Source organism: Oscarella lobularis, chromosome 10 (genome assembly GCF_947507565.1).
Source record: "Oscarella lobularis chromosome 10, ooOscLobu1.1, whole genome shotgun sequence".
Taxonomy (NCBI): domain Eukaryota; kingdom Metazoa; phylum Porifera; class Homoscleromorpha; order Homosclerophorida; family Oscarellidae; genus Oscarella; species Oscarella lobularis.
In genome coordinates this window covers 784467-808185 of record NC_089184.1, presented here as the reverse complement: position 1 = coordinate 808185, position 23719 = coordinate 784467, and the positions used below count along the sequence as shown (strand labels likewise).

The 23719-nt window shown below is 47.8% G+C and overlaps 11 protein-coding genes and 1 long non-coding RNA gene across 13 annotated transcripts; 7 read left to right on the top strand and 5 right to left on the bottom strand.

Annotated features, from left to right (window-relative positions):
- Nucleotides 1-47: 47 nt before the first annotated feature.
- Nucleotides 48-872, top strand: LOC136192311 (activated RNA polymerase II transcriptional coactivator p15-like). The gene is made up of 4 exons (XM_065980846.1): nucleotides 48-357; nucleotides 404-532; nucleotides 588-696; nucleotides 747-872. The coding sequence occupies exons 1-4, from the start codon at nucleotides 292-294 to the stop codon at nucleotides 824-826; spliced, it is 384 nt and encodes a 127-aa protein (XP_065836918.1). The 5' UTR covers nucleotides 48-291; the 3' UTR covers nucleotides 827-872.
- On the bottom strand, nucleotides 864-6131 carry LOC136192300 (nucleolar protein 6-like). The gene is made up of 24 exons (XM_065980833.1): nucleotides 5890-6131; nucleotides 5595-5840; nucleotides 5358-5546; nucleotides 5137-5302; nucleotides 4962-5087; nucleotides 4740-4903; nucleotides 4568-4688; nucleotides 4349-4518; nucleotides 4182-4297; nucleotides 3950-4124; nucleotides 3777-3896; nucleotides 3571-3719; nucleotides 3314-3524; nucleotides 3144-3258; nucleotides 2927-3081; nucleotides 2724-2878; nucleotides 2518-2670; nucleotides 2364-2461; nucleotides 2185-2309; nucleotides 2041-2127; nucleotides 1795-1980; nucleotides 1647-1748; nucleotides 1544-1600; nucleotides 864-1494 (listed from the first exon to the last, which is right to left on the bottom strand). Exons 1-24 carry the CDS (start codon nucleotides 5929-5931, stop codon nucleotides 1384-1386), a joined length of 3339 nt encoding a protein of 1112 aa, XP_065836905.1. The 5' UTR covers nucleotides 5932-6131; the 3' UTR covers nucleotides 864-1383.
- Nucleotides 6029-7525, top strand: LOC136192306 (G2/mitotic-specific cyclin-B-like). The gene is made up of 6 exons (XM_065980841.1): nucleotides 6029-6149; nucleotides 6200-6439; nucleotides 6499-6660; nucleotides 6753-6989; nucleotides 7045-7188; nucleotides 7245-7525. Exons 1-6 carry the CDS (start codon nucleotides 6099-6101, stop codon nucleotides 7440-7442), a joined length of 1032 nt encoding a protein of 343 aa, XP_065836913.1. The 5' UTR covers nucleotides 6029-6098; the 3' UTR covers nucleotides 7443-7525.
- Nucleotides 7517-9698, top strand: LOC136192304 (tetratricopeptide repeat protein 24-like). The gene is made up of 3 exons (XM_065980838.1): nucleotides 7517-8224; nucleotides 8281-8508; nucleotides 8568-9698. Exons 1-3 carry the CDS (start codon nucleotides 7552-7554, stop codon nucleotides 9485-9487), a joined length of 1821 nt encoding a protein of 606 aa, XP_065836910.1. The 5' UTR covers nucleotides 7517-7551; the 3' UTR covers nucleotides 9488-9698.
- LOC136192305 (guanine nucleotide-binding protein subunit beta-5-like) lies at nucleotides 9419-12468 on the bottom strand. Of its 2 annotated transcripts, XR_010671120.1 has the most exons (14): nucleotides 12086-12468; nucleotides 11158-12019; nucleotides 10968-11101; nucleotides 10799-10917; nucleotides 10613-10736; nucleotides 10465-10562; nucleotides 10365-10410; nucleotides 10223-10314; nucleotides 10124-10172; nucleotides 9976-10072; nucleotides 9866-9924; nucleotides 9704-9811; nucleotides 9541-9654; nucleotides 9419-9483 (listed from the first exon to the last, which is right to left on the bottom strand). XR_010671120.1 is itself a non-coding variant. In XM_065980840.1 (13 exons), exons 2-13 carry the CDS (start codon nucleotides 11252-11254, stop codon nucleotides 9643-9645), a joined length of 1035 nt encoding a protein of 344 aa, XP_065836912.1. In that variant the 5' UTR covers nucleotides 11255-12019; nucleotides 12086-12468; the 3' UTR covers nucleotides 9515-9642. The 2 variants fall into 2 exon arrangements, 1 of the variants encoding a protein (XP_065836912.1); XM_065980840.1 differs by lacking the exon at nucleotides 9419-9483 and having other exon boundaries at nucleotides 9515-9654.
- On the top strand, nucleotides 11272-12050 carry LOC136192310 (translocon-associated protein subunit beta-like). Its single transcript, XM_065980845.1, has 3 exons — nucleotides 11272-11293; nucleotides 11352-11518; nucleotides 11576-12050. The coding sequence occupies exons 1-3, from the start codon at nucleotides 11291-11293 to the stop codon at nucleotides 11964-11966; spliced, it is 561 nt and encodes a 186-aa protein (XP_065836917.1). The 5' UTR covers nucleotides 11272-11290; the 3' UTR covers nucleotides 11967-12050.
- LOC136192307 (glyoxylate reductase/hydroxypyruvate reductase-like) lies at nucleotides 12086-13264 on the top strand. Its single transcript, XM_065980842.1, has one exon. It carries the CDS (start codon nucleotides 12086-12088, stop codon nucleotides 13106-13108), a length of 1023 nt encoding a protein of 340 aa, XP_065836914.1. The 3' UTR covers nucleotides 13109-13264.
- On the bottom strand, nucleotides 13033-14517 carry LOC136192309 (uncharacterized). The gene is made up of 11 exons (XM_065980844.1): nucleotides 14437-14517; nucleotides 14330-14381; nucleotides 14217-14275; nucleotides 14084-14166; nucleotides 13965-14035; nucleotides 13845-13915; nucleotides 13688-13794; nucleotides 13563-13624; nucleotides 13424-13515; nucleotides 13306-13364; nucleotides 13033-13246 (listed from the first exon to the last, which is right to left on the bottom strand). Exons 1-11 carry the CDS (start codon nucleotides 14492-14494, stop codon nucleotides 13142-13144), a joined length of 819 nt encoding a protein of 272 aa, XP_065836916.1. The 5' UTR covers nucleotides 14495-14517; the 3' UTR covers nucleotides 13033-13141.
- LOC136192299 (uncharacterized) lies at nucleotides 14502-19037 on the bottom strand. Its single transcript, XM_065980832.1, has one exon. The coding sequence runs from the start codon at nucleotides 18998-19000 to the stop codon at nucleotides 14612-14614; it is 4389 nt and encodes a 1462-aa protein (XP_065836904.1). The 5' UTR covers nucleotides 19001-19037; the 3' UTR covers nucleotides 14502-14611.
- Nucleotides 19038-19381: 344 nt separating this feature from the next.
- LOC136191880 (uncharacterized) lies at nucleotides 19382-20504 on the bottom strand. Its single transcript, XR_010671020.1, has 2 exons — nucleotides 20389-20504; nucleotides 19382-20303 (listed from the first exon to the last, which is right to left on the bottom strand). It is a non-coding gene; the product is annotated as an uncharacterized lncRNA (long non-coding RNA).
- Nucleotides 20505-20518: 14 nt separating this feature from the next.
- LOC136191879 (nucleobindin-2-like) lies at nucleotides 20519-22430 on the top strand. Its single transcript, XM_065980291.1, has 7 exons — nucleotides 20519-20815; nucleotides 20881-21055; nucleotides 21118-21303; nucleotides 21356-21446; nucleotides 21498-21556; nucleotides 21605-21811; nucleotides 21861-22430. The coding sequence occupies exons 1-7, from the start codon at nucleotides 20556-20558 to the stop codon at nucleotides 22368-22370; spliced, it is 1488 nt and encodes a 495-aa protein (XP_065836363.1). The 5' UTR covers nucleotides 20519-20555; the 3' UTR covers nucleotides 22371-22430.
- Nucleotides 22431-23336: 906 nt separating this feature from the next.
- On the top strand, nucleotides 23337-23717 carry LOC136192178 (protein lin-52 homolog). The gene has a single exon (XM_065980697.1). The coding sequence runs from the start codon at nucleotides 23337-23339 to the stop codon at nucleotides 23715-23717; it is 381 nt and encodes a 126-aa protein (XP_065836769.1).
- Nucleotides 23718-23719: the final 2 nt, after the last annotated feature.

Below are 23719 nucleotides of genomic sequence, written 5' to 3'. Positions count from 1 at the left end.
CCCCGTTGCCTCACCTCTGCTTGCGTTCGGTCAGCGAAAGCCCTTTATTTCCGCCGTGATCGGCGGACGTCTTTCCAGAGGCTTTCTTTTGGTTTTTCTGACGAGCGAGTTCTCTTTGATTTCCTCCTACGGTGCGAGAAACCGTCTAACGATACTAGACACATAATAGATGAACTGTCGCACTTGTCATGTCAACGAGAAATTCGCCGAGCGGCCTGAGCCTGGCAAACGAACACAGACTTCTTTTAGTTAGCGCGCGCGTTGATTTCGTCACTCGACCGAGCGAGGGAAATGTCTCAGAAAGCTCCAAAGAGCGCCAAGTACGTCTTATCCTCTTCAGACGACGACGACGACGAGGTGAACAGCACGTGCAGTCAGCGCATTTTAGACAGCGTGTTTCCAGGGAGGAAACGCAGGCGGGAAAAGCGAGAGCAAGGCGAAGAAAAGTCGCGTTGAAAAGAAGCCTAAAAAAGAGAAGAAAAAGAAACACGTAGAAGAAGAGGAAGAGGAAGAGGAAGAAGGAAGGTTTTCGGTAATATTCAAACCTAAATAAAAAATTAATTAATTAATTAATAAGTTAATTTTAGCTTGGAAATAAGCGGTTCGTGAGTGTGAGCGAGTTTAGAGGACAGGCTCGCGTTGACATTCGGGAGTTCTATACAGCAGATGACGGAAGCCTGAAACCAGGCAGAAAAGGTAAATGAGAAATATTTGTGATTAGTTTATATTAGTGTATTGGTTTTCAGGTGTGTGTCTCACTCTGGATCAATACGAGACTTTAAAGAAATTAATTCCAAAGATTGACACGGCTTTGGAAAATTTTTGACTTTTCGAGTTGCTGTAGCGCGCTAAGGAGTAAACTAAGGACCCAAGCTTCCCGTATAATTTCTGCACGTTTTCGAAAAATGAGCAAAAAACAAAATCCTAGTGACTTTCTAAAGCAAATAATAGGACGACCCGTCGTAGTCAAACTAAATTCTGGCGTCGATTACAGAGGTAAGCTCCCAATAACGCGGTTTCGGGACGCTCCCCGATTGCATTCATCGCGAAGGAGTTCTCACCTGCCTCGACGGCTACATGAACATAGCACTGGAGCAAACCGAGGAATATGTAAACGGGCAGGTAACCGAGACGTCCAAACATCGCAAAAATCGCGATTTTGTCCCTTTCCAGTTGAAGCAGAAGTACGGGGACGCCTTTATCCGAGGAAATAACGGTAACGACACTCGCGCGCGCGTCTTCGGCGTAGTTGATGGTCTCTTTTCGCCAGTGTTGTACATCAGCGCTCAGAAGCGATCATAAAGAGACAGTAGAGTATTGCCAAGTTGCTTTTGTGTGTGCGAGCTTGTCTGTAGAAGAGTCTTTGATATTGATAATTAAGTTTCAAGATTTCTGTATTTCAATTGAGTCGACTAGATCCTCACCCAATCTTTTGAAGTCTTCAATGATTGCTTTTTTGTTGATAATCATCTTTGTCTTTCCCGGAGTGATGGCCTGGGCCCATTTTTTCTATTAGTCTCGTCTATTTATTGGACAGTCCTACCTTTAGTTTCTCTTTTTTCCCTTTTGCTTGTGGCATCAAACTGACGACGCTGCCAATCTATAAGAACGAGTCAGTACTTTTGGGCTGATGACGCTTTTCTTGCCTTGAAGGCCTGAGGCTCGACTGCTGTCGGTTTCCATACGACTGCGATGAGTGCACCCCCGTAGAGATCATGGAAAAACATGGCCACGTCACCATAGGCATCCTAGAATGCGCGATGACAGCTGATTCTCAATACCGAAGGGTTTTACCTCCAGATCAGTGAGATATTCTACAGCCGGATTGAAATCGAAAACAGGGAGAGTGTCACTTTTGATAGGGCGAGATTTTTGATGCTTTTGCTTATGATGCCCTTTAGCCTCGAGAAGACGAGGAAGGTGGCTTGGTTTCAGTCGAATAATGACGTCAAAATCATCTAGAGATGGCCTGAAAATTTGCTGCAAGATAGCAATAGAGACAGAATCAATTGATGGTAAAAAGTCAAAGAAACGAGGTACCTTCAAACTAAAACTGCCAGTAGATACGTCGTCTATGATGAACGCCTTGAGTGCTTCCCTTGCTAAAAGTACAAGACGATACAAAATCTAAGCAAAGGAATAGCTTCATTGCGTTATTGCTACCGTACATACAAGTCAAATTACCACTGGGTTTGGGCCGTTTCTTGTCCAAATGGAACGGCCTTTGTCCCTTGGAGTGGCTATGAACATAGCTGGCAGCTCGTCGCGTTTTGATGAAAAATAGCTAGGGATCTCGTCAAAGTCTTCCTCTGAGGCAAGAAAACGCAATTAAAGAGGAAACATCAGAAGAAAAGCTACTGCACTTTTAAATTCGTCATTTAGGTTGACCAGGAGTGGAGTTGAATTCCAGTTGTGGTGGCAGAGAAGATATAGGAATCGCTGAAAACCGCTAATTCCTGACCTGCAAAGCAAGACTTCTATTATTAGGGCTAACTAATAACGATGCACAGTGCTTACCCGGGAACAGCATAGGGAGCCGGCGAAAGAAACAGATGAGCAACCAAGAGCTCAACGCATTCGTCCGAGATGTGAAAAGAGAGCAGCTGGGACGAGATCCATCGTTTCGCTAAGCGAGCCGTCAAAGCAAACGCGGAAAAGCGCATGTGAACGCTGGACCATTCACCCAATGAACAGCAGTCAAAATGAAAATCCCTTATACCTACCCTCTTAGTGTGCTGGTCAAAAGTGGCCGGTGAACATTTTCCATTTCTAAGTTATCAGCTCCAGTCGTGCTCTCTTCTTTTTCGAGACTGGCACTTCTACGTAGGAGAAGAATTTCTTTGTCATTCGCCACCGAAAGGCAAAAAACAAATCCATCCTGAGACGTCGTCAATCAAAAGGTAGAAACGTTTTTCTTCATGTTTACCTTGACAATGCTGACGGAAGTCTGTCTTGGTATTGCGACCAAGTGACACTTTTCACTTGTAAGGTCGGCAATTTTCAAGTGAAACGCGGCTTTTATTCGTTGCATAGCATCCACGTCGTCGGGCCATTTGCCGCTTCCTTCCAAATGACACACAACTACAGTAGAGTGAGAAAAAAACAGTAGTTATTTGTGAATAAAAGGTTTGCTCTCGCGATGCCTTTGTAGGATGGACACCAGGGCGAGCAAGAATCCGAAGGAGCCAGAATTCTAGATCCGTGTCCATCAGCACTGAGTTGTTTGCCTACGGGCCTAGCAGTACCACACGGCATCACCTAAGAAATCAATTGACTTTCCGCATTACACACACACACACTGAGTTCTTCTTACCTGCGTTCCTCTAAAAACAGCACTGGTGCCCTGTAAGGATTGTATAACTAAGGGCAAGTCAGTCAGCTTCCTGAGGTCACGTGTAAGAGATTCAAAAGCGGTGAAAACGGCAACGATTTCTTCCTCTCCCGTCCCGTGCGTTTGAGTCTTTACGAAGGGATCCAGTTGGTCCCCCACGTAAAGAACAGATGAACCATCAAGTTTTCCGTACCTATAAAACGATACTAAACTATTGACTTGGAGTTGCCTTGAACTACTTTTCAACTAGGTAAGTGACTATTCTTCTACATATCGTTCTTCTGTCGGCTTGGTTTTCACATGGCCACAGAACAGCTTCCAATATTGAGCCGTCCTGAAATCGCCTCATTTCCGACTTGTCGCCCCAAAATTTTCTGAATTGAACTGCCTACACGATAGACAATAAAACTAAAGCTGAAGCAGCCCTAGTGGCTCTTTTCCACACCTGTGCATCATCGGCAGGAGGACCTTTATCCAAAATAGAAAAGGCGTGATCGGAATCAAGCAGAAGACCAAAAGATAAATTGCCTTTCTTAAAATCCGGCGACGATTTTGACACGTCCCACTACATACCCCACCCCCAAATAATAAAGATACAAAGAATATTGCTAGTCGCACTTCTTCCTGAACGTGTAACTCGTGCGCCATCTGACGAATTCTCTTTCCAAGTCCTTGTAGCAGAGGAGGAAGGATTCTGTCAATCCAAGCCGCTGTCCAGTTCCCCGCTTCTGCTAGTATGAAGTCTCGCATATCTTTCTTGCGTGACAGTGTCTTCAATTCAGCGAGAGGAACACTACAGAGCAACACAATGCAATTAGAGACTTCTGCAAAGGAGAAAGAGAAGGCCTACTAGAAAAATTGATCAAATTTCATCGTGAAATTAACTGGAGTCAAAAAGAGAGCGTCAAAACCGTCGATGGCGATATCGCCGAGAAAACTGAGAGCCAACTTCGCCTCGTGACGAATCTAGAGATCCCATAAAATATCTCTAACTAATTAAAACTGTTATAGACTGACGTTGAGATAATTGTCCTTCTTCATGCTGGCACATAAGTTGAGCAAGCCGGAAGAATCCACGAAGACGACGTCAAAGTGCTGGTGAAATTCGTCCAGCGCCGGAAAATGAGAAGCCTCCGAGTCGTCGTAAGATACAAAGGAAATTCCTTGAGTACTCAAATCGCTATCAACTAAATGAAATTTTTGTTTGAAAAAATACGGTGCCACTTACTGCCTTACCCAGAAATTGGAGAACAACTCTAAATATCTGATAGCTACTCATCATCGCGTTCACCTTCTCCTTGTCAAATAAATAAGCAATGAGCATAGACGCAATAAAGCCGTTGAAGCCACCAGGTCCCTAAAGAAAAGAATTCGCAACATGCCTATGTTACTGATGCATTTGAATTACTTTGGATAGACGCCTTTGATGAAGCCAAACTCGTACAAGTAGAATAGCGTCTCTCATTGCTAAGCAGGCCGAGCAGGATTCATATAGAATGCGAAGGTTGCGTTCATAAGAGAGATCCAACAGAAGAGACGTATTGTAGGCGGGAGTGGCGATTATTGCTGCATCTAAAGAAACAAGTATCGCCAAATAAAGAGTTTGTATTTTTTTTCTCTCAAAAGGTACCGTCTCTCTTTTTGCTGTTTTTGAAAAATTTTTCCACGCGAACGTTATTCTTGCTTGGCCACAATTTCACCAATTTCAACACGCCTTCGGGTATAACGGGATGAATACGGAGAAGACAGTCGCCACCTAAAAACAATACATAAAAAATCAGTCTTTAGAAGTCTGCAATCCTTTCTTTTTAATTGCAAGCACGGCCTTAGAGGATTCGAATCAAGTAGAACATATTTGATGTCAGTAAACAGATCCCTTTTTCTTTTCAAGTGACTGGCTACATAGGCCAAGTAAACAGCTCTTTTCGCTGTATACAAATGATTCAAATGGTCTCTACCACCAAAACATTCCTAAATGGAAAATAATATACGAGTCTTTCATACTCAAATCGACATCTCTTCTTGCCTTTGGTATTTCGACAGCTATATCTACATTTGCATCAAACTTGGCCTGAGTTTTCAGTAAAAAACTGCCAACCACTTGAACTCTCGTTGGAGGACACAGTTTAAACGTGCCTTTGTTGCGACAAGTCTTGAAGCATATTGGCACAGAAATCTCATCTTCAAACACAGTACCAGTACCAATAGAGGACAACTAGATACAAATATAGAATAATAGTCTAGCCTAAACACTTTATTATACGTCAATTTCCTCCTCTTTCGACTGAATGTCTTCCAGTGCTGCTTTTACGTTGTGAAGCTGAATTTCGTACGGTTTTCTTTCGTGCTCCTTTAGGCTCGTCTCTTGGAGCAGTTCGTTCATTTGCAAGCGGAAAAGATTGGATTTGAATAGGTTTTCGGTTTCTTTGAGCTCGTTTAGCTCGTCGGCGGTCGGTGGCTCGTACAGGCGTTTCGGTTTTTTTGCGGGAGGCATTTTCTTCGTCTCCAGCTGCGTGAACAATCTCATCTGCAATCAATAAATGTTTCTTTGGCATTACTTCGTCGCTTTTGGCGTCGACTTGGCCTTGCGATCGTTTCATTTCGAGCGTGGTCCAAAATATGTCCGGGCGCTTTAGAGAAGAAGAGCATCCCGTACAACCCGTGAGTGTGTTGCTAACACACGGCCAATCAGAGCGCAGTACAAACGGCACGTCGATTCAAACCCCTCATCTTGCCTCATCTCGTCCCTACGCAAGCAAAAGCGACCATGCTACGCCGTCAAGCACTCGGAGAGATTCGAAACAGAACAATTCAGCCAGTAAGAATCGAAATAACCGAAATGCCTCGCTAGAAACAAACGATCTAAAGGGCCGCGGCTTTGGCAAAGCGCATATCAGATCGCTCCAGCCGATATCTAAACCCCAATCCGTCTTCAAAGAAGAAGCAGATGAAGAAGAAATGGAAACGTCGCGCTCGCACGAAGAACCGATGGAAATGGAGACGGCGATCCCGCCCCTTTACGAAAACATCGACGAAGACGACGCCGATAATCCGCAACTCTGCTCCGAATACGTCAACGACATTTACAAATACATGCGCGAACTCGAGGTAGGCTCTCGCGCCGACAGTCGAACAAATCGAAATGGGGCCCCCCCCCCTTCGTTTAGGTCAAGTACACGGTTCCGTCGACTTACATGACAAGTCAGCGCGACATCAACGCCAAAATGCGCGCAATTCTCGTCGATTGGCTCATCCAAGTTCACCAGCGCTTTCATCTCTTACCAGAAACCCTCTACACAGCCATAAGCCTTCTTGATCGCTATCTAGCCGTAAGTTCGCTTTGCCGTGTAGTTAGTCCGTAGTCTTTCTTCCCCAAAAGTTCGTTTTCTGTCACTTTGCGCGATCGATCGGTCTTTTTTAGGTTCAAGCCGTTCCCAGGAATCGTCTTCAGCTCGTCGGCGTCACTGCCATGCTCGTCGCTTCGAAATACGAGGAGATCTACGCGCCCGAATTGCGAGATTTCGTTTTTATCGCCGACAACGCGTACACGGCAGCGCAGATTCGCGCAACCGAGCGAACGATGTTGCGCGTTCTCAAATTCGAACTCGGAAAGCCGTTGCCACTTCACTTTCTCCGACGAAATTCTAAGGCCGGACAGGTAAAATCATTAAATTGCCAGTTTATGATGAATTTGATTTTTTGTATTTTTGAAGGTTGATGCTGAAATTCACACTGTGGCCAAATTTCTGCTTGAGCTTTCTCTTCCTGACTATTCCATGCTGGCTTTCAAGCCTTCTCAAATCGCCGCTTCTGCTCTCTATATATCCCTCATTGTTAACAACTCAACTATTGGATGGGTAAACGTCAGATTCTTATCATAAATTGATTAATTAATGATTTTCTTTCCTTTTAGAATCCGACTTTGATTCATTATAGTACGTATAACAAAAAGGAAATTCAACCGTGTGTTCGTCGTCTCTGTGAATTGGTAAAGGAAAGTGAGACATCCAAGTTACAAGCTGTTCGAAAGAAGTACTCGTCACCCAAGTTTTTGAGCGTCGCTGAAAAGCCAATGCTGAAAGGAAGTTTCATCATGTCCATAGCCTATTAAAAAGACAATGTATTGCTAGCGTAGGTAGGGACGTTTTCATCGAATAGAATGTACGATATCACGTGATAACCTGAGCTTCCTTGACAACCAGAACTCATTCTTTGTCGTGATGGACGAGACGTTTTACGCGAACGTCGAACGCTTTTCGGAAGAAGGCGCCAAGCTTTCAGATGATAAACGCTACGTCGAAGCTCTAGATCACTTTACGCAGGCGTTGTCGCTTCTGCGAAGCCGATCGTCCAAATCCTCGCAGAATGGGGATCGAGACGCTCTCATCGCCTGTCTGTACAACGTTGGCTCGTGCGAAGTAGCGTTGGAACGCCACGCGGAGGCGCTGGCAACGATGCGAGCGCTCGAACCGCTTCTACAAAACAGCGACGGAGGCAGTGTCAAAATGACAGGCGATTCCTACTATCTGATGGGGTTCTGCAGTCAAAAAATGGGTCAGCTGAAAGCGGCAGTTCCTTATCTGCTTAAAGCGGCCGCTGCGTACGAGAAAGAGGAGCTAAAACATCGAAAAGAGATTTTAGAAGTCTATAACCTCTTGGCGCGAATTTCTATTGAGGAAAATGCGGTGGAAGAGGAGGAGGAGAGGGTCCTATTGTATTTGGATAAAGTGATTGCGTGTGGGAAGGCAGAAGCGGCTCACTTCGACGTTGCCATGGCGTATTGCCATAAGGGAGTGAGGTTGAGTCGGTTCGACCATCGAAAGGGGGAGGGAAGGGATTGCTTGGAGTTAGCGCGTGTAGAGAGCACGAAAGTGGAAGGAGGAAAAAAGCAAGGTATCTCAGCAATACTTAAGAGTAGGAAGGACTCTAAGGAGCTATTCTTTTTTTAGCTGTTTGTCTCAGTTCTGTTGGGAGTTCTTACGTTGGCCTGGGACTGCTTGAGCTCGCCAGTTCTTGCTTTCATCAAGCTCTGAGAGTATTGAGAGAAGCTGAGAAGAACGGTAGAAGTAACCAATTGGAGGAAGCCGTTCTCCTGCAAAATCTCGGAGCCATTTGCAACCAAGAGGAAAAATACGAGGATTCGATACCATATCACAGTGGCGCATCTAAAGCTTACGGTAAATCGACGATGAAATAAAAGAGGCAAAGAAACCAAATGCTTTTCTCCTGTTTCTAGCCGAAGTCGGTGAAACGCAGTCTTCAGGAATCTGTCTAACAAATCTCGCATTCGCTCATACGTCTCTAAAGAATTACTCACAGGCCGAAGAAGCGTTGAGAGAGGCTCTGCAGAAGGCCGAAGAATCGGCCTGTAAAGAACTCGAATGCAAAGCGAGCGAACTTCTCGGCACCGTCTTCTACAGACAGGACAAGCACGAGGAGGCCTTAGGAAGTTTCAAGCGAGCACTATGCGCTGCCGGTCAGGTGTCCGCGTTCACCGACGGTCTCTCCAATCAATTGGTGAGCGATCGAATCGTGACGAAGCTGACGGACGTTCTAGAAACGCAGCAAGAGCGCGAACAGAAGGAGCGTCTCCCGTCGAGTTCCTCGTCGTCGGAAAAAGAAGACGAATCTCGTGTCGAGATTCGAACCAAAGTGACGGTGCACAGCAGCGCCGAGAATATGACTAAAGACGGGGCGAATCGTTCGCATGAAGAATCCGGCGAATCGTCGTCGGTGTTTGACGGCGAGCCGGCGTACGCGCGTAAGCCGCCGCCGCCTCCCGAGAGACCCGATTTCCAAGATCGCATCGAGTCGCGCTCGGGTTTGACGGTCAAAGACGAAGCGATGCTCAAGTCGAGACTCGAGTACTTTAAGAATTACGAGAGCCCGGTTAAACGAGGCGGCGACACTCACCGTCATTCGACTCCCGGTGCCGTCGGCGGGGAGCAGGGCCCCCAGATACCGGAGTTGCCGTTTTCTCCCGTTGTCAAAGAGGGCTGCTTGGCTGGAGAGACTCGCAACTACGAGGGGACTCCTCGCAGCAGTAAGACGACCGCTGTAGCTAAGATGCCAGCGGTTCGAGAGGAGGACGCAGCGAGCGTGAGCACTGCAACGACGGGAGACGTCAAGTCGTCGAAAACGTGTGTCGTTCTCTAGTTCAACAGACAGCTTATTAGTCAGAAGTAGCGTACGTACATTGTACTATTTACATTGAGCGTCTCTGTGTCGCGTGATGAATCTGAAGTAGTATAACAGTTAATTTTATAGTGTTCATAAAACTTTGTATTTCAATGTTTTCTTTCTTGGCCTCTTTACGCCCAAACCTGAACAACTTACTGTGGAAGGAGCAAATGCTGTACGAAACCCGCTTACCTTTATTAGGCCGTCCCAGCTGGATGAACACAAAGCGGTTCCGTCGGGAGAAACGCGAACGCACGTCACGCAGCTGTCATGTCCCATCAGAACAGCCAAATTTTGACCCTTAAATAATCTGTTAATAAAGCTACTGTGTGATCTACGCGTAGTCTACGATACCTTGAGTACATCCCACACGCGGATTGTGTGATCCATGTAACCAGCAAAGAGGAGGCGACCTAAGGAGGAACGAATTTGTTACATTTTTTTAAAGCTGTAACTTCTCTTACCGCTTAGTGACACGTCAGCGGAACAGGGTGGAAAGACGACGCTTTCTTTCTTCAGAGAGATGAGTTCTTGGTTGGCTCGCAAGTCAAAAACGCGACACTGTTTATAAAAAAATCTTCCTAAGGCCATGTTTTGTTGCAAGAAGCTTACAGTGCCATCATCTGAAGCTGTAACAACTGCGTCCCCAGTCGGCATAAATCTGGTAATATTTTAATTAAGAAAATTCACAGGCGTGAGAGTGGACTCTACCGAATGTCATTTATATCTGCTGTATGGCCATCCAAAATGTGGCTGCACAGGCCAGATCGCGTGTCCCACAAACGAATGGTCCAATCGCATCCCTTCAAAACAAATAATAAACATTTTTGGAAGAGATAAGGGTGTGCAATACCGCAGATGCAAAAACACGCCCCACTTCATTAGGGCAAACGGCAAGACTAAAATAAATAAAATAGGCTAATAAAAACCGTAGAGCGCCTCTATACCCTAACCATAGAACGTCAGAAGTGTGGCCATAGAAATTATGAATAGGCTCGCAGGTCTCTACGTCACACAGCATACACTTGGTATCCCCACTTGCTGTCAAGATCTGAGCAGACCATATTATATAAAATCCAGTTACTTCTCATTTTAGCTCACCTCGTGATCTAGACCAACAAAAGCGCATGCAGACACAAATTTCGTGTGCATGGCAACGGTTCTCTTTTTCGGATTGGGATCAGTCATAATATTTGGATAAGCAATACACTTGTTATCAAGACCCCTATTAATTAATTAATTAATTAACGAAAAAAGAAGCAGGGAATAAATAGGTATAGCCCAAACCCGCAAGCCATGATCTCGAGCGATGGACTGACGTCGCAGGCCGTCACACACGTCGAAGGCGTTTCTATTTCTACCTCCTTTTTTGAGGTAAAAGCGTCCCATATGAAAACGTTGCCATCCTGAGCAAAAGAGAGATACTTGATGTTTTCTTTCGATTTCTTTGTCTTACTTGAGCTGAACTGACGATGTGACGTTTGTCCGACGCCCAGGCCACGTGAAGAACTTTCGCCTGGTGTCCTTTTAGAGTTCTTCGCGCTTTCATATGAATCTGTTCGTCCTCGAGCTTCGCAGCGACTTTTCTCACTAGGGATATTATCACCAGTGTCCCCAAAGAGGCCCCGCGCTTTTGTTTATCTTACACTGAGCATCATTAGCCTCTAAACGTCTTCTTCGCAGCTGTTCTTTTAGCTCTTCAGCTTTCTCCGGCCATTCCGACAGTGTTCCGTTGTCGGCCATTACCTATTTGCGCATGCTCTCGAGTCACAAAGAACGATGGTGAGTTTTCTACGCTCTTTTCTCGCTCCCAGCTGAACTCGGCCTTCTTTTCGTACAGTCCTTTTACGTTTGGTACACGTGTCTACTTCTACTCCTCGGAGCTAGTTCGATCGCCGGCGCCGAAGACGAAGCGCGTCTTCTCGCCTCGAAATCGATCCTAAACAACCACATAGTCGACGGAAGAGACCTAACAATACAATATAGGATCTATAACGTGGGATCGAGGTAAGACAAAAGAAGAGCCTCCTAAAGGGGAACCGAAACACGTGATCCCGTTTTTAGTTCTGCTCTCGCTGTGAACCTTCAAGACAGCTATCCAGAAGATCGATTCAAACCTGTTCGAGGTTTCCACAGCGTTCGATGGGAAAGAATAGCTCCGGGCACGAACGTCTCACACACCGTTGTCTTGACACCAATCAAGGATGGCGTCTTCAACTTCACTGGTGCTCAAATTGATTACGAGGTCTCAGAGGGCGGCAGAACGCAGACGAGCTTCAGCAGTGCGCCGGGCGAGCACGTCATTATATTGAGTCGCGATTTCGATCGACGCTATTCGCCGCACATTTTGGATTGGGCGGCTTTCGGGCTCATGTCCGCGCCCACGATTCTCATGCCTTTTATCATTTGGTATCGCAGTTACAGTCACTACGCCGGCAAGGATAAAAAGGCGTGATGATTGGACCGCTGCGCGAATGAGTGAATGAATGTTTTGCCTGCGTTCTGTTTCTGAAAAAAAATAAAATGTCCAGGCTTTGAATCGCGGTTATCCGGGGACCGATCGCTCGCGTTTACATGCGGTTCTCGGCGTTTCGTCGCTTCTTTTCGTTCATGTCGACGTCGAATAAAGTCTTCGTGAGCCGGAAAATCCCTCAGCCGGCTGTCGATCTGCTACGAGCAGCGGCGAGCGACGCACGACTCGACATCGACTTCTGGACGGACGAAAACGCGCCGTCGCGCGCCGATCTCCTTCGGCGCGTACGCGGCGTCCACGGCATCTACTGTTGCCTAACGGAAAAAATCGACGCGGAGCTACTAGAAGCCGCTGGCGACCAATTGAAGATCGTCAGCACGATGTCGGTGGGCTACGATCACGTGGACGTCCGTGCGTGCGTCGAGCGCGCCGTACGCGTCGGCAACACGCCGGGCGTGCTGACCGACGCGACGGCCGATCTCACCGTCGCTCTGCTTCTCGCCACGGCGCGTCGTCTTCCCGAAGCCATGGCAACGGTGCGAGACGGCACGTGGGGAGCGTGGTCGCCTTTTTGGATGTTGGGGGCGGGTTTGCGTTTTAGTACCGTGGGCGTGGTCGGCTTGGGGCGCATCGGGATGGGCGTGGCAAAGCGTTTGCGTCCGTTTGGAGTCAGTAGGATTCTCTATAGTGGGCGAGGAGAAAAGGCTGAGGCAGTCGAAGTGGGAGGAGAATTCGTGTCGTTTTCGGAACTTTTGAGAATTTCTGATTACGTCATTGCCTGCTGTGCGTTGACTGACGAGACGAGGGAGCTGTTCGACTATGTGGCGTTTGAGCAAATGAAACGCTCCGCCGTGTTTGTGAACACGAGTCGCGGCGGTGTCGTGAATCAAGATGATTTGCGTCGTGCGCTCGAGACGGGGCTCATCCGCGCCGCCGGACTCGACGTTACGACACCTGAACCGCTGCCTCCTGATCATCCCCTCGTTCACTTGCCTAACTGCGTCGTTTTGCCTCATATTGGAAGTTCTGAAATGAAGACGAGAGAAGATATGGCTACTCTTGCCGCTAGAAATCTCCTCGCCGGACTCAAGGGCGAGCCCATGCCTAGTGAGGTTGCACTTTAGCGCTGCTGCTGTTCTTTTCTACATGCAATTCGATCAGTCTTTGATTGATATGGTTTGACCGCATGAGTAGGTTTGCTGGGGGTCGAGCTTGCAGCGAGATGCCACATGACCCGCTTCAACGCATATCATGTAGGGGTACTAAAAAAGAAAAACTGATTCATGCATAACGTGGAAGAAACGAAATTCTTCATTTTTACCTCGTCGTCACCAAAATCAGACATTGCTTTTGCTTTTTCAGCCCAAGGGTTCCAAACAACTGAACGAAGAGGTACAGCATGTGATGTAGGGATGGTAAGGCACACTTGTTTACATTACCTGTATCAGGTAGATTCTTTTTTGTGACTGTGAAGGTCTTTCCGTTGGGACCGCCGGTGATGTGATGCACCTGAGATGTTGTTTCGTAAACTCTATATACACGTCAGAGGGTAAAATACGTCAATGCCACAGCACTTACGCATCTGTTTCTGAGCTGATTTTAACCAAGTCGCGATCTTCAGTTCTGGTTTCTTTGTGAACCTAAGCACAAAGAAAAGATCGTACTACAAAACGGGGCGACTTCCTTTAATTAAATCTCATTGCCTTATCAAATACTTTACAGCCCTTTAGTCCATCTACTGTCGTCTTGGTAACATCTTCCACACGAAAATACGTATGCAACAAAGTAGTGAAATCGAATGAAGTATCTCCTAAAACAAGACTAAATAAGCTTAGAGCAGAGCAAGTTAAAGTCAATAACCGGTGTTTTTGATATCCAAATTGGTTTCCATCTGATGGTCACCTACTATTACTGTGTACGTCAGCTTGAACCTTAGGTAGGTATGATAGAAGATATAGAGCTATACTTTATTCATGTTACCTGTTATTCCACATTGCTCGAGTCTGCTCGCTGTCTTCGAGTTCAAACGCCGCCACAGCGGATCCGGATTCCTTCAAGATCCGGTTTCGGAAAAAAAATCGCATCTACTTCATCCTTACGACAGTTGGTTCCTTGGCAACTTTCCACAAGCTAGTGCGAGCGAATCCATGCTGAGGACCAAGATCCCAAGGGCCAAAGTTAGCTAGAAAGAACGGGATATCAGTGTGTGGGTGGAGTCTGTGAGAGCAGTACGAAAGACAATGGGTATTCCGCCACGAATCGCCTTCTTTCCATCGTAAACAGCATTTTTGCTATAGCAACAACATAAACGGATCAAGAGACGGCGACGTTCGTCTCTGGGATACCTGACGAACGAGAGTTCCTGATTGTCGACCTTCCACGAGGTGAGCGTTGCACCTGGGCGCGTCGTCAAGCCGTCTCGATGTCGCGAGAATCGTTTCTCGTACCGTACCGTGAGGGTGGACTTGAGCTTCGTTCTGCGCGTCGCGAACAATCCGTACGGTCGACATAGGCACGTAAAGGGTGTGACCAATCGGAATGCAACAGTGCACGTGGACAAAAAAACATTACCATCAGAACATCTAAAACAAACTGAAAGCGTACGAAGGCTAGCAATGGTGTACATTTCAGCCCACGTTGCAGAATTTCTGGATGTTGTTACGCACCAAAGAGCACATTTCACCAAATCTTGAGGTGCCACACTCGCAGTTGAGCGGATTGATGCATTTTCCTGCGTAGTGCAGCAAGAATTTGGCAGCCGATAGAGCGCACTCTTCAGGGCACTCAGGCTCGGGTCCACTGCCAGAGTACAGGGAAACGGCTTCACAATCTTCATCGAATTTGGCCATTGCACTACGACAAGCATCATCTTCACGGCAGGCGGCAAAGACGGCATGACAAGTACCGTGCTCGCCTGCAGAACACTGCAGTGATACGCAGTGATTCTCAGCGTTTAATTTCCCGAGTGAGCAACCAAGGGCGTTGTCGTCCTTACACTCACATGATTCAAACTTCTTGCCAATTGGATCCATGACAAGACTGTAGTAGTACGCAATGCACGTATCCGAACACGTTGTTGATTCTCCGGAAATAATATTCTCGCAATTAGACGTGTACAAGTTGTAAAGGTTAGAGCAGGCGGAATCCCCTTGGCACTCTGTTACCACGTCGTCACACAGCGGCGTTAAGTTTTCAGGGGGAATATTGCAAAACGATGCCATATTCTTCGTGTGCTTAGTGCACGGTGACACGGACGCTATGAACGAATCTGTACTGCACTTGCAGCCTCGCAGGCTGGTTGGCTTGTCTTTGAAAAAGGCGTGCAGAGTGATTTCAGCGTCCTTGCACGCTTGTGAGCACCCAGGCTCAGGACTGGTGTTGTCATAAAAAAGCACGTTCTCACAGGCGGCTGTAGCGCTGTCATGCAGACCCCTGCATGTGGCATCTCTCCGGCAGAAATGAATGGCATCTTCACAGGTTGTATGACATGAAAGTACGACAGGATCCGGCAGAGGACAGAACTTCATGTAATTGCCTTGTGCCCTTACACAACCAAGGTCATCGCCGCAATCACACGTTTCGAACCGTGGTTCCAAATTGACGAGCATCGTGTTCGTTTGAATGCATTCCTGAGTGCAGACTGGAGCGTCGCCCGAGCAGTAATTGACGACATTAGCACACTCCTTTCCTTCAATGAATTGTTGCAAAGCCTTCCCGCAAAGCTGATTCGCTGAGCACTCCTCTATAACGGTACTACAACTTTCCGCTGGACAAGAGGCAATATTAGACTGGAACTGTTCGCATATTGGTCCCAATGAGCCGCAATCGCATTCTGTGATTGATCCGCCGAGATGCACTTGAAGCTCCGTTCTCAGTTTCTGGCATTCGTGACGGCATATCGGCTGCTGACATTTGCCTTCGACAATGTCACTGCATTTTTGCGTCGCGAGATTGAAGACTCTACTGCAGGCAGAATCGCGGAAGCAATTATCCAACAGTCGGGCGCACGATGACGGAGAGTCGTCGTGAGACGTCAGTCTCGGGCACGAAGAGAAAAAGTTCATTCTTGCTTTTTTACAAGTTGAAGAAAAGTCGGGGTCAGAGTCGCAGTCGCACGTCTCGAACAGCCTCCCTAGTGGATGTTGCAAAAGGGCTATGTTTCGTCCGAGGCATCCGAAAGTGCACTGCACGGGCGTTCCACCGTCGTCAAGGTTCTGTTCCAATACTTCTTTGCACTCGTCTCCCTCGAAAAGGCCGGCATGGGCCGGCTGGCAGGTTTCGTCCGCGATACAGGAGCCTAGGAGCCGGGCACATCCTTGGCAATAAGTGGTAAAGTTGTTCGCTCGCTCGATGTACAAATCACCCAAAACATTAGAACAGCTACTAAGCTGCTTGCCAAATTTATTGCTAACGAGCTGATCGTAAACTCGGGCGCATTCCGTGGTGCAGATTTGTTTCTCAAATGCTGCAGTGCAAGCAGGTCCACTAAGGAACGCCTCCAAGGCTCTGCTGCACTCCTCGTCGTCTTCGCACTGTTCCACGATTTCCGAGCACGGACAGAACTTGTTGAAATTTCCTCTCGGGACGCTACACATTTCTTTGCCGTCACAGTCACAATTTCTCATGTCTTTGTTATGCTTAACGAGAGCACTGCGAAGAGCAACACATTTGGGACTACAGGTTGGCTCCGGACCCGTCCCAGAATACTTTAGAACATTGAAACATTCTGTTCCAAACTGATTATAGACAGCTTTGCACGATTCGTCAGCGATGCATTGTTCCTGAATGGCAAGACATTTTGCAGCAGGCTTGGGATCACAATATTTGAAGTAGTTGTTCTTGAGTGAAAGGCAGGCAGGACTGTGCTGACAATCACAAACTTCAAATTCTTGGCCTATTGGATTGCTGAAAAGGCAGTTCCTTGCATCGATGCATCTGCTTGTGCACTTGGGAGATTCTCCTATTTCATCATAAAGAATGACGTCATTGCATTCTTTACCAAAGTTTTCCCAAGCGATTCTGCAAGCGTGATCATGATTGCATCTATACGTTATGTCGTTACAGGAACTGCACACAGGATAAGGAGCCAGAGAGATACGAAAGTCAGGACAAATCGTAATAAAACGATCACGGCTAGTCTGCAAGATAGACGGAAGACCGCAAGTATCACAGTCTAGTTGATGAGAAAAACTGTTGTGCGAAAGAAGATTCATCGCCGCCATAGCACATTTGAAATCGCATTTTGGTTTGTTTCCGCCCAATGTCGGGTCATAGCCTATCACAGAAGTGCACGACGTGAGGAAGGCAGTAAGATCACTTTGACAGACGGGATCTTGACACGCACTAGAAAGATCTGGGCATTGTTCTCGAGGACACGTCGAGCAGTACAGTTCAAAATTTCTTCCACGTTTGTGACACTCCTCTCCTTCATCGCCACAATCACAGTCAAATAGTTTTGCACCGAGGGTGTTGCTTCTAAGCTGACGTTCAGCTAAGATACAGTCAGCGCTGCATTCTGGCAGAGGTGCATACCCGCTGTACTGAAAGACATTGAAACAACTTCCAGATTCCGAATAAAACTTTTCATATGCTGTGTTGCATTCTGTGTCGTTTTTGCACGCATCTGCGACATCTTTGCAGATTGGCTGTGTCACAGGAGCCAGGCATGATTGAATAAGATTTTTCTGTGGCAGGGTGCAGATAGTTCCCAAGTCGCCACACAGGCAGGTTGACGCGTATTTTGCTCGCTTGAGCTCAATAAATTGCAAAAATCTGTCCCTGCAACACGATGGACATCGCGGTGGCGGCTTCGTCACTCCCATGTCAGTCAAAGCAGGACTGCATTCTTTGCTTGTGTACAAATCATGAAACAACGTGGCGCATTCATCGTCAGTTAGACAGTAAGCCAAAGCTAATTGGCAGTCAGGAGAAGGACAGTTCTCCGGATCCGGCGGTGGTCGTCGTTCAGTTGGACAGTTGAGATTCCCTAACAGAGCCTTTGAGCAAGGGTGAGCCAGCATCGCTATTCGCTGCTCCAGGCAGATCGGTCCTAACGGCTCGCAATCACACGCAATCAGTCTGGAAGTGATTGGATGGCACAAAAGATCTTGAACATTGTTATAACAGTCAGTTGAGCACTCTTTTTCATTAATGCAGCTATAGGCTCTGGTCAAAAGGCAACGGCACTCGTCGTCTTCAACGCATTCACTTACGACGTCGCCGCATGATTCAACTAACGATACAGGTACTAATGGCTCGTCATGATTGTGTCTCTTTTTACGATCGCCTTCACTTTCATCGCCACCTTCACCAGGCGGTTCCGTGTCCTTAGGCTCCGGCTGCTCGTCCGGGTCACACAAAGTCTCGAAATTTCTTCTAGGCAACTCGGCGACGCAAGCGGCACCAAGCTCGTGACACGCGCACGTAAGGAGCTCGAAGCCCAAGTCCAGACCTGCGAGCCTTTCGTAGGCGTCATAACAGCGCTTGGGGCACTTCGGTTTGGGCCCGATGTTGAGATAACCGAGCACTTTGATGCATTCGTTGTCGCCGTAGAGAAACTGGAACAACGCTTCGCGACAGCATTTGTCGAGACTGCAATCTTCCATCACGTCCCGGCACGGCCTTCTCTCTCCTTTGGGCCCTTTGTGAGATGTGTAGCAACTCAACCCCTTTCCTTCGCAGTTACGCTTGCCGTGCTTTGCTTTGCACGCTCTTAGGAACATCGAACGACCGTCGAAGTCCTTCTGATCGAAGCAGGCGCCGACTTCATTGGCGACGAGCTTGTCGAACGCGTCGGCGCACACTTTCGAGCAGTGGCGTCGTAGGCCCGTGTTGAAAGCTTTGCGGCACTTTCGTTGGACGGCATTCAACAGTGGACTGCACGAATCGCTTTCGCTGCAGAGCGTTGAACAAGACTCGGAGGGCGGAGGACTGGGAGTCTCCGGACTGCAAGTGGGAGCCGCTTGCACGGCGACGAAAGCGAGGACGCCGAGAAGAAAGACGTTGCGGACAACCATCTCGCTCTGTGCACCGTTCGCCGAACAATGGGGAACCGAAGCACGCTCGGAGTACAGATCATATCGCGTTGCATTGTTTTGTTTGCTGATGTCAGATCATTGACGACCAATCGCTGCACAATCGCCCTAATGAAATTTGCAGCTGCAGGGAGGAACCAGAGCCGTATATAGCTCTGGGAGGAACTAACCACAACAACGAGCAATTATTGTGACACAAGCTCTCTACTGTTTTCATTTTGAAATGAAATTCAGTCGAGTACTACTGTAAGCTGTAAGACTTCTTTGAAGTATATATAGCGGAAACAGCCAACCAACGTGGGCGAAGTCGTGGGAAGCTTGGTCCGTGGGTTACGATGACCTCAAGCGTGTCTCATGCTCATGTGACGATCGTCAAGAAATCAATAGAAATACACATAATATGACACATACATGAACACGCAACGCCAACATCTAGTTTTCACGCAACACATTATTTCAGTACATCGAAAACGAAAAGATTGCGATACAAACAATTGAGTAGATTGCCTTGACAGCCAATGCACTTGACGTAGGAAAACTTGACGTAGGAGATTGAGATGTAGCAGCACGGATTCTAGAATCCGTGGTAGCAGTAACCGAAGACTTGGTGGTAGTATCAACAGTTACAGTTGGTACATTTGCCATTGGACAAAACCTTGCAAAATTTTCTCGTGGTCCTGTGCATAGAGCTTTAAGAGCACCACAGTCACACGTTTCAAGACCGATTTGCACTGCATAAGAATTCGTTGCAAGAGCGCGTTCTGCAGCACGACAGTCATCTGTGCAAACTGGCGGGTCTCCGCTGGAATAGCTAAGAACTTTTGAGCAAGCATCTCCATTAAGAAAGTTGCTTAGAGCCTTCGAACAGGCTTGGTTCTGAGTGCATTGTGTATTCGCTAAGAGACACGGTACTCCCGCCGTAGGCGTGGTAGGCATGACCGTGGTAGGCATGACGTCACACGAAAGCGTTACGTTATCGTGACGATAACGACACGTAACATTCGATCCGCACGAACAGTTGCCAAAATCCATTCCAATCGGGTCGTTGAGCAAAAGCGTATAGTTGCGATAACATTCGCCGTCCACGGGACACGACGACGATCGACCGTTGATAATGTCGTCGCACGCGTAGTGAAAACGATCCAGCACGACCTTGCACGTCGCGTTCTGGCGACAGTTGACCGAAGGCATCGAGCAAGGCACACTTGCAGCTTCTGTCAAGGCAAAAGAAGCAGCAAGGAGAACAATAAACGACCACGCCATTATGCTTGTGAGTTGTTGTGATCTAAAATGTGAGCCCGAATGTACACGCCTCTTTGTGAAGGCGCTAAGTGAGCGAGGGTCTACGCAGAAACTGCGCGCTATCTTACCGGGTGTCTTTAACGGTGTCTCTGGTTGATCTGTGAGCTTCGGATCACCGCGGTAACGAAAAAACGTTCTAAAAAATCATAGAATGAATTAACTGACGTCATTATGTTTCTTTCTTTCGCGCAAGCGTAATTCGCTGCAGTGACGTGTCGCTTCCTCTACTCGGAACATGAAAGTTCTTCTCTTGCTCTTTGTTCTCGTTCTCTACGGCGCGCTAGGCGCTCCTGTCAAGAAAACGGACGCCAAAGACGCCGCGGATGACGACATGGCGCAGCACCTCGCCGAATACAAACGCTACGTGAAGCAAGTCCTCGACGTTCTCGAAGACCACCCCGAAATTCGCGAGCGAATTCGCGCGGCGACCTCCGAAGAAGTCGCCGACGGAAAACTGAGCGACGAAGTCGCTCGTCTAGCCCCCCATCACATACGGTAAGATCTCGCATGGGCGTTTTTTTTCCCTTCATTCGATTGGGGGAGACACCATGACTTCCTAGGAGTCAATTGGACGAGGCAAAGCGGCAGACGGTTCAACGACAGCGGATTATACTAAAAAGGCGAATGGAACAGAAGGAAGGGGCTCGACAGAGAATCGATTCTCATGACGATGACGTGTTCGGCGGCGAAATTCCAAAGTTCGATGCAAATGACTTGAAACAAGTCATGCTGACTGTAAGCGAAAAAAAAAAACGTGCCTCAATCGATTCGAATATTAGTTTCTTTGAATTTGTCAGAGGCTCGATGAGTTGAAGAAGGAGGACAAAGATCGACGGGATCAGTTTGTGAAGTTGGAAATGGATAAGGAGCATCAGCGACGCGTCGCGTTGAAGAAGATGAACGAGAAAGATCGTCTCGAAGCGGAGGAAAAGCACAAGTTTGTCCAGGAGAAGAGAAAGGAGCATCCAAAGATGCACCATCCCGTAGGAGAAGTTTGCACGCCGTAGTATCATTGTATTGATCTCGTCTCTCAAGGGAAGCGAAGCACAGTTGAAGGAAGTGTGGGAAGAAGAAGATGGACTAGACGAACAGGATTTTGACCCCAGAACCTTCTTTGAACTTCATGGTTATTTGCTGGCTCAAATAGCAAAGCGTATGTTTATTTCCTTTTTTCTAGATACTAACGATGATGGTTATCTTGATACGTTTGAATTAGAAGCTCTTTTTATTCATGAAGTACTAGAATAATTTAGTAGACAACTATCAATTATGTATCTCTTTTAGGTTAGCAAAGTGTACACTGGAGATGAGAGTGATTCACCAGAGATGCATGAAGAGCTGGCTCGCATGCGCGAGCACGTCTTTCAGGAAGTCGACAAGGATCAGGACGCTTTGATATCATATGACGAGTTCAAATCCTCCACGGAACTGCAGAGCTTTGCGGAAGATCCTGGTTGGGAAGGACTTGACGAAGAGGAACTCTATACGGATGTGAGAGAAGATGGTCAGCTAATTTTTGCATCATAAATTGTCTTTCTAGGAAGAGATGGATGAGTATGAGCGTATGTTGCAGCAGGAGATGGAAGCTATTGATAAGGAGTCACAAGAACTGATAGAAAAAAACAGGATAGAAGCTGAAGAGCCTCAGCAACGTGAAGAGATTAGGCATGATAGCGAGCAGCTTAGGCACGATGGAAATGTGCCAGTTGGTCTTCACGGGGAAGAGGCAATAAAGGTTGAGGAAGCTCACAAGCAAGAAGAGAAGCAAGAAGAGAAGAAGGAAAATGAAGAAAAGAAACCTGAAGAGCAGCACGTGGAGGCAAATGCCGCTGCAGAAGAGAAAAAGGAAGAGGTGCACGAGAGCATTACTGAAAAGCCACATGAAGAGAAACAACAGCAGCAGCAGCAGCAGGAAGCAGTCGGTGAAAAGCAAGGCGAAGCGGATGTAGGACAGACGCAGACACAGGATCAGAAAGAGCCAGAGAAAGTCGAGCATGCACAGGACGAGGCTAATAAGAAACCAGACGGTGATGCTGCTAAGCAGGAGTAAAATGAGAATGCAGTGTACGGGAGGCAATTTAAATAAACGCGCGAGAGTCGGCAGAACCAACATTTGCCCCAACATTTATAAGAAGTGTTCATATAATCTCTTCTTCTCACGTCACTGAGCAAGCGCGTTATCCTTGTGTCGTCGCACGGTCTGCTCACACGAGGAAGCGGCCAATACTAGAAGAAGTAGCCTCGAGGATCCAGACCCTCTTCCCGCGCGCTAAGATGCGTGGGAGGGGGACGCCGCGGAAAGAGGGTCTGTACAAAGCCGTGCGGGACACGTGACCCGAAAGGGCCCGTGCGGTCCAATCAGAAAGCTCTAGGCTTCTAGCCTTGTAATTCGCGTTCGAGGCTAGAAGGAGCTCCTTAGACGAAATCGGGTAGTTTATCTGTACTAGCAAGCGCCGAAACCGCTTTCGACGCTTGCATTCAGCCGTTACAGCATTATAAATGTGAACGGTGCGTTCTAGAAGGTTGTATAGTCTTCGTTTCGAAGCCGACAGTTTTTGCAAGTCGGCTATTACAGTACGCTTCTAGCCATATAGGTTGCGAGCTTTCTGATTGGACCGCACGGGCCCTTTCGGGTCACGTGTCCCGCACGGCTTTGTACAGAGTGGATCCAGACAGATCCAGACCTCTTTCCGCGGCGTCCCCCTCCCACGCATCTTAGCGCGCGGGAAGAGGGTCTGGATCCTCGAGGCTATAGAAGAAGAAGGGGATTGGAAACGCTAGCGCGTTAGCGTATGAACCATGCGCCAGATGCGTGCCACGGGCACGCCCACTCACTCACGGCCGTGTCACCTGCCGAGGGCCCCTGCCGAGTGTGGCCGAGTGTAGGCTTTCTCTCTCTCAGAGGACTCCGGAAGCGACGATAGCTGACGTATCCGGGAATCGAAAAACACGTGACCGTGGCACGCATCTAACTCGCGTTTCCAATCCCCTTCTTCTAGTATCCGTCGTCGTAGAAATGGACTCCAAGCCCGAAGAAGCATCACTCGACGCTCTTCTGAGCGAAGAACGTTTCGATCGCAGTTCGCCGGAGCTGTGGCCCGACACGGGGCTCCTCCAAGACGTGACCGAATTCGCGAGCAGTCGACGAGCCCAACTGATGCCGTCCGAGCCAAAGTCGTCGCTCGATTGGCTCGCTGCCGACGGCGAAAAAGACGACACGGTGATGCTGCACGAACTCGGCAGTCTCACGACGTCGCAATTGGTGGAAAAAGTTCGCGGCCTGCAGAATCTCGCCTATCAACTCGGCTTGGACGAAGCGAAGGAGATGACGCGCGGAAAGTTTCTCAATATACTCGGCGTCGATCGGACGAAAGAGAGAGAAAAGAAGCAGAAATGATC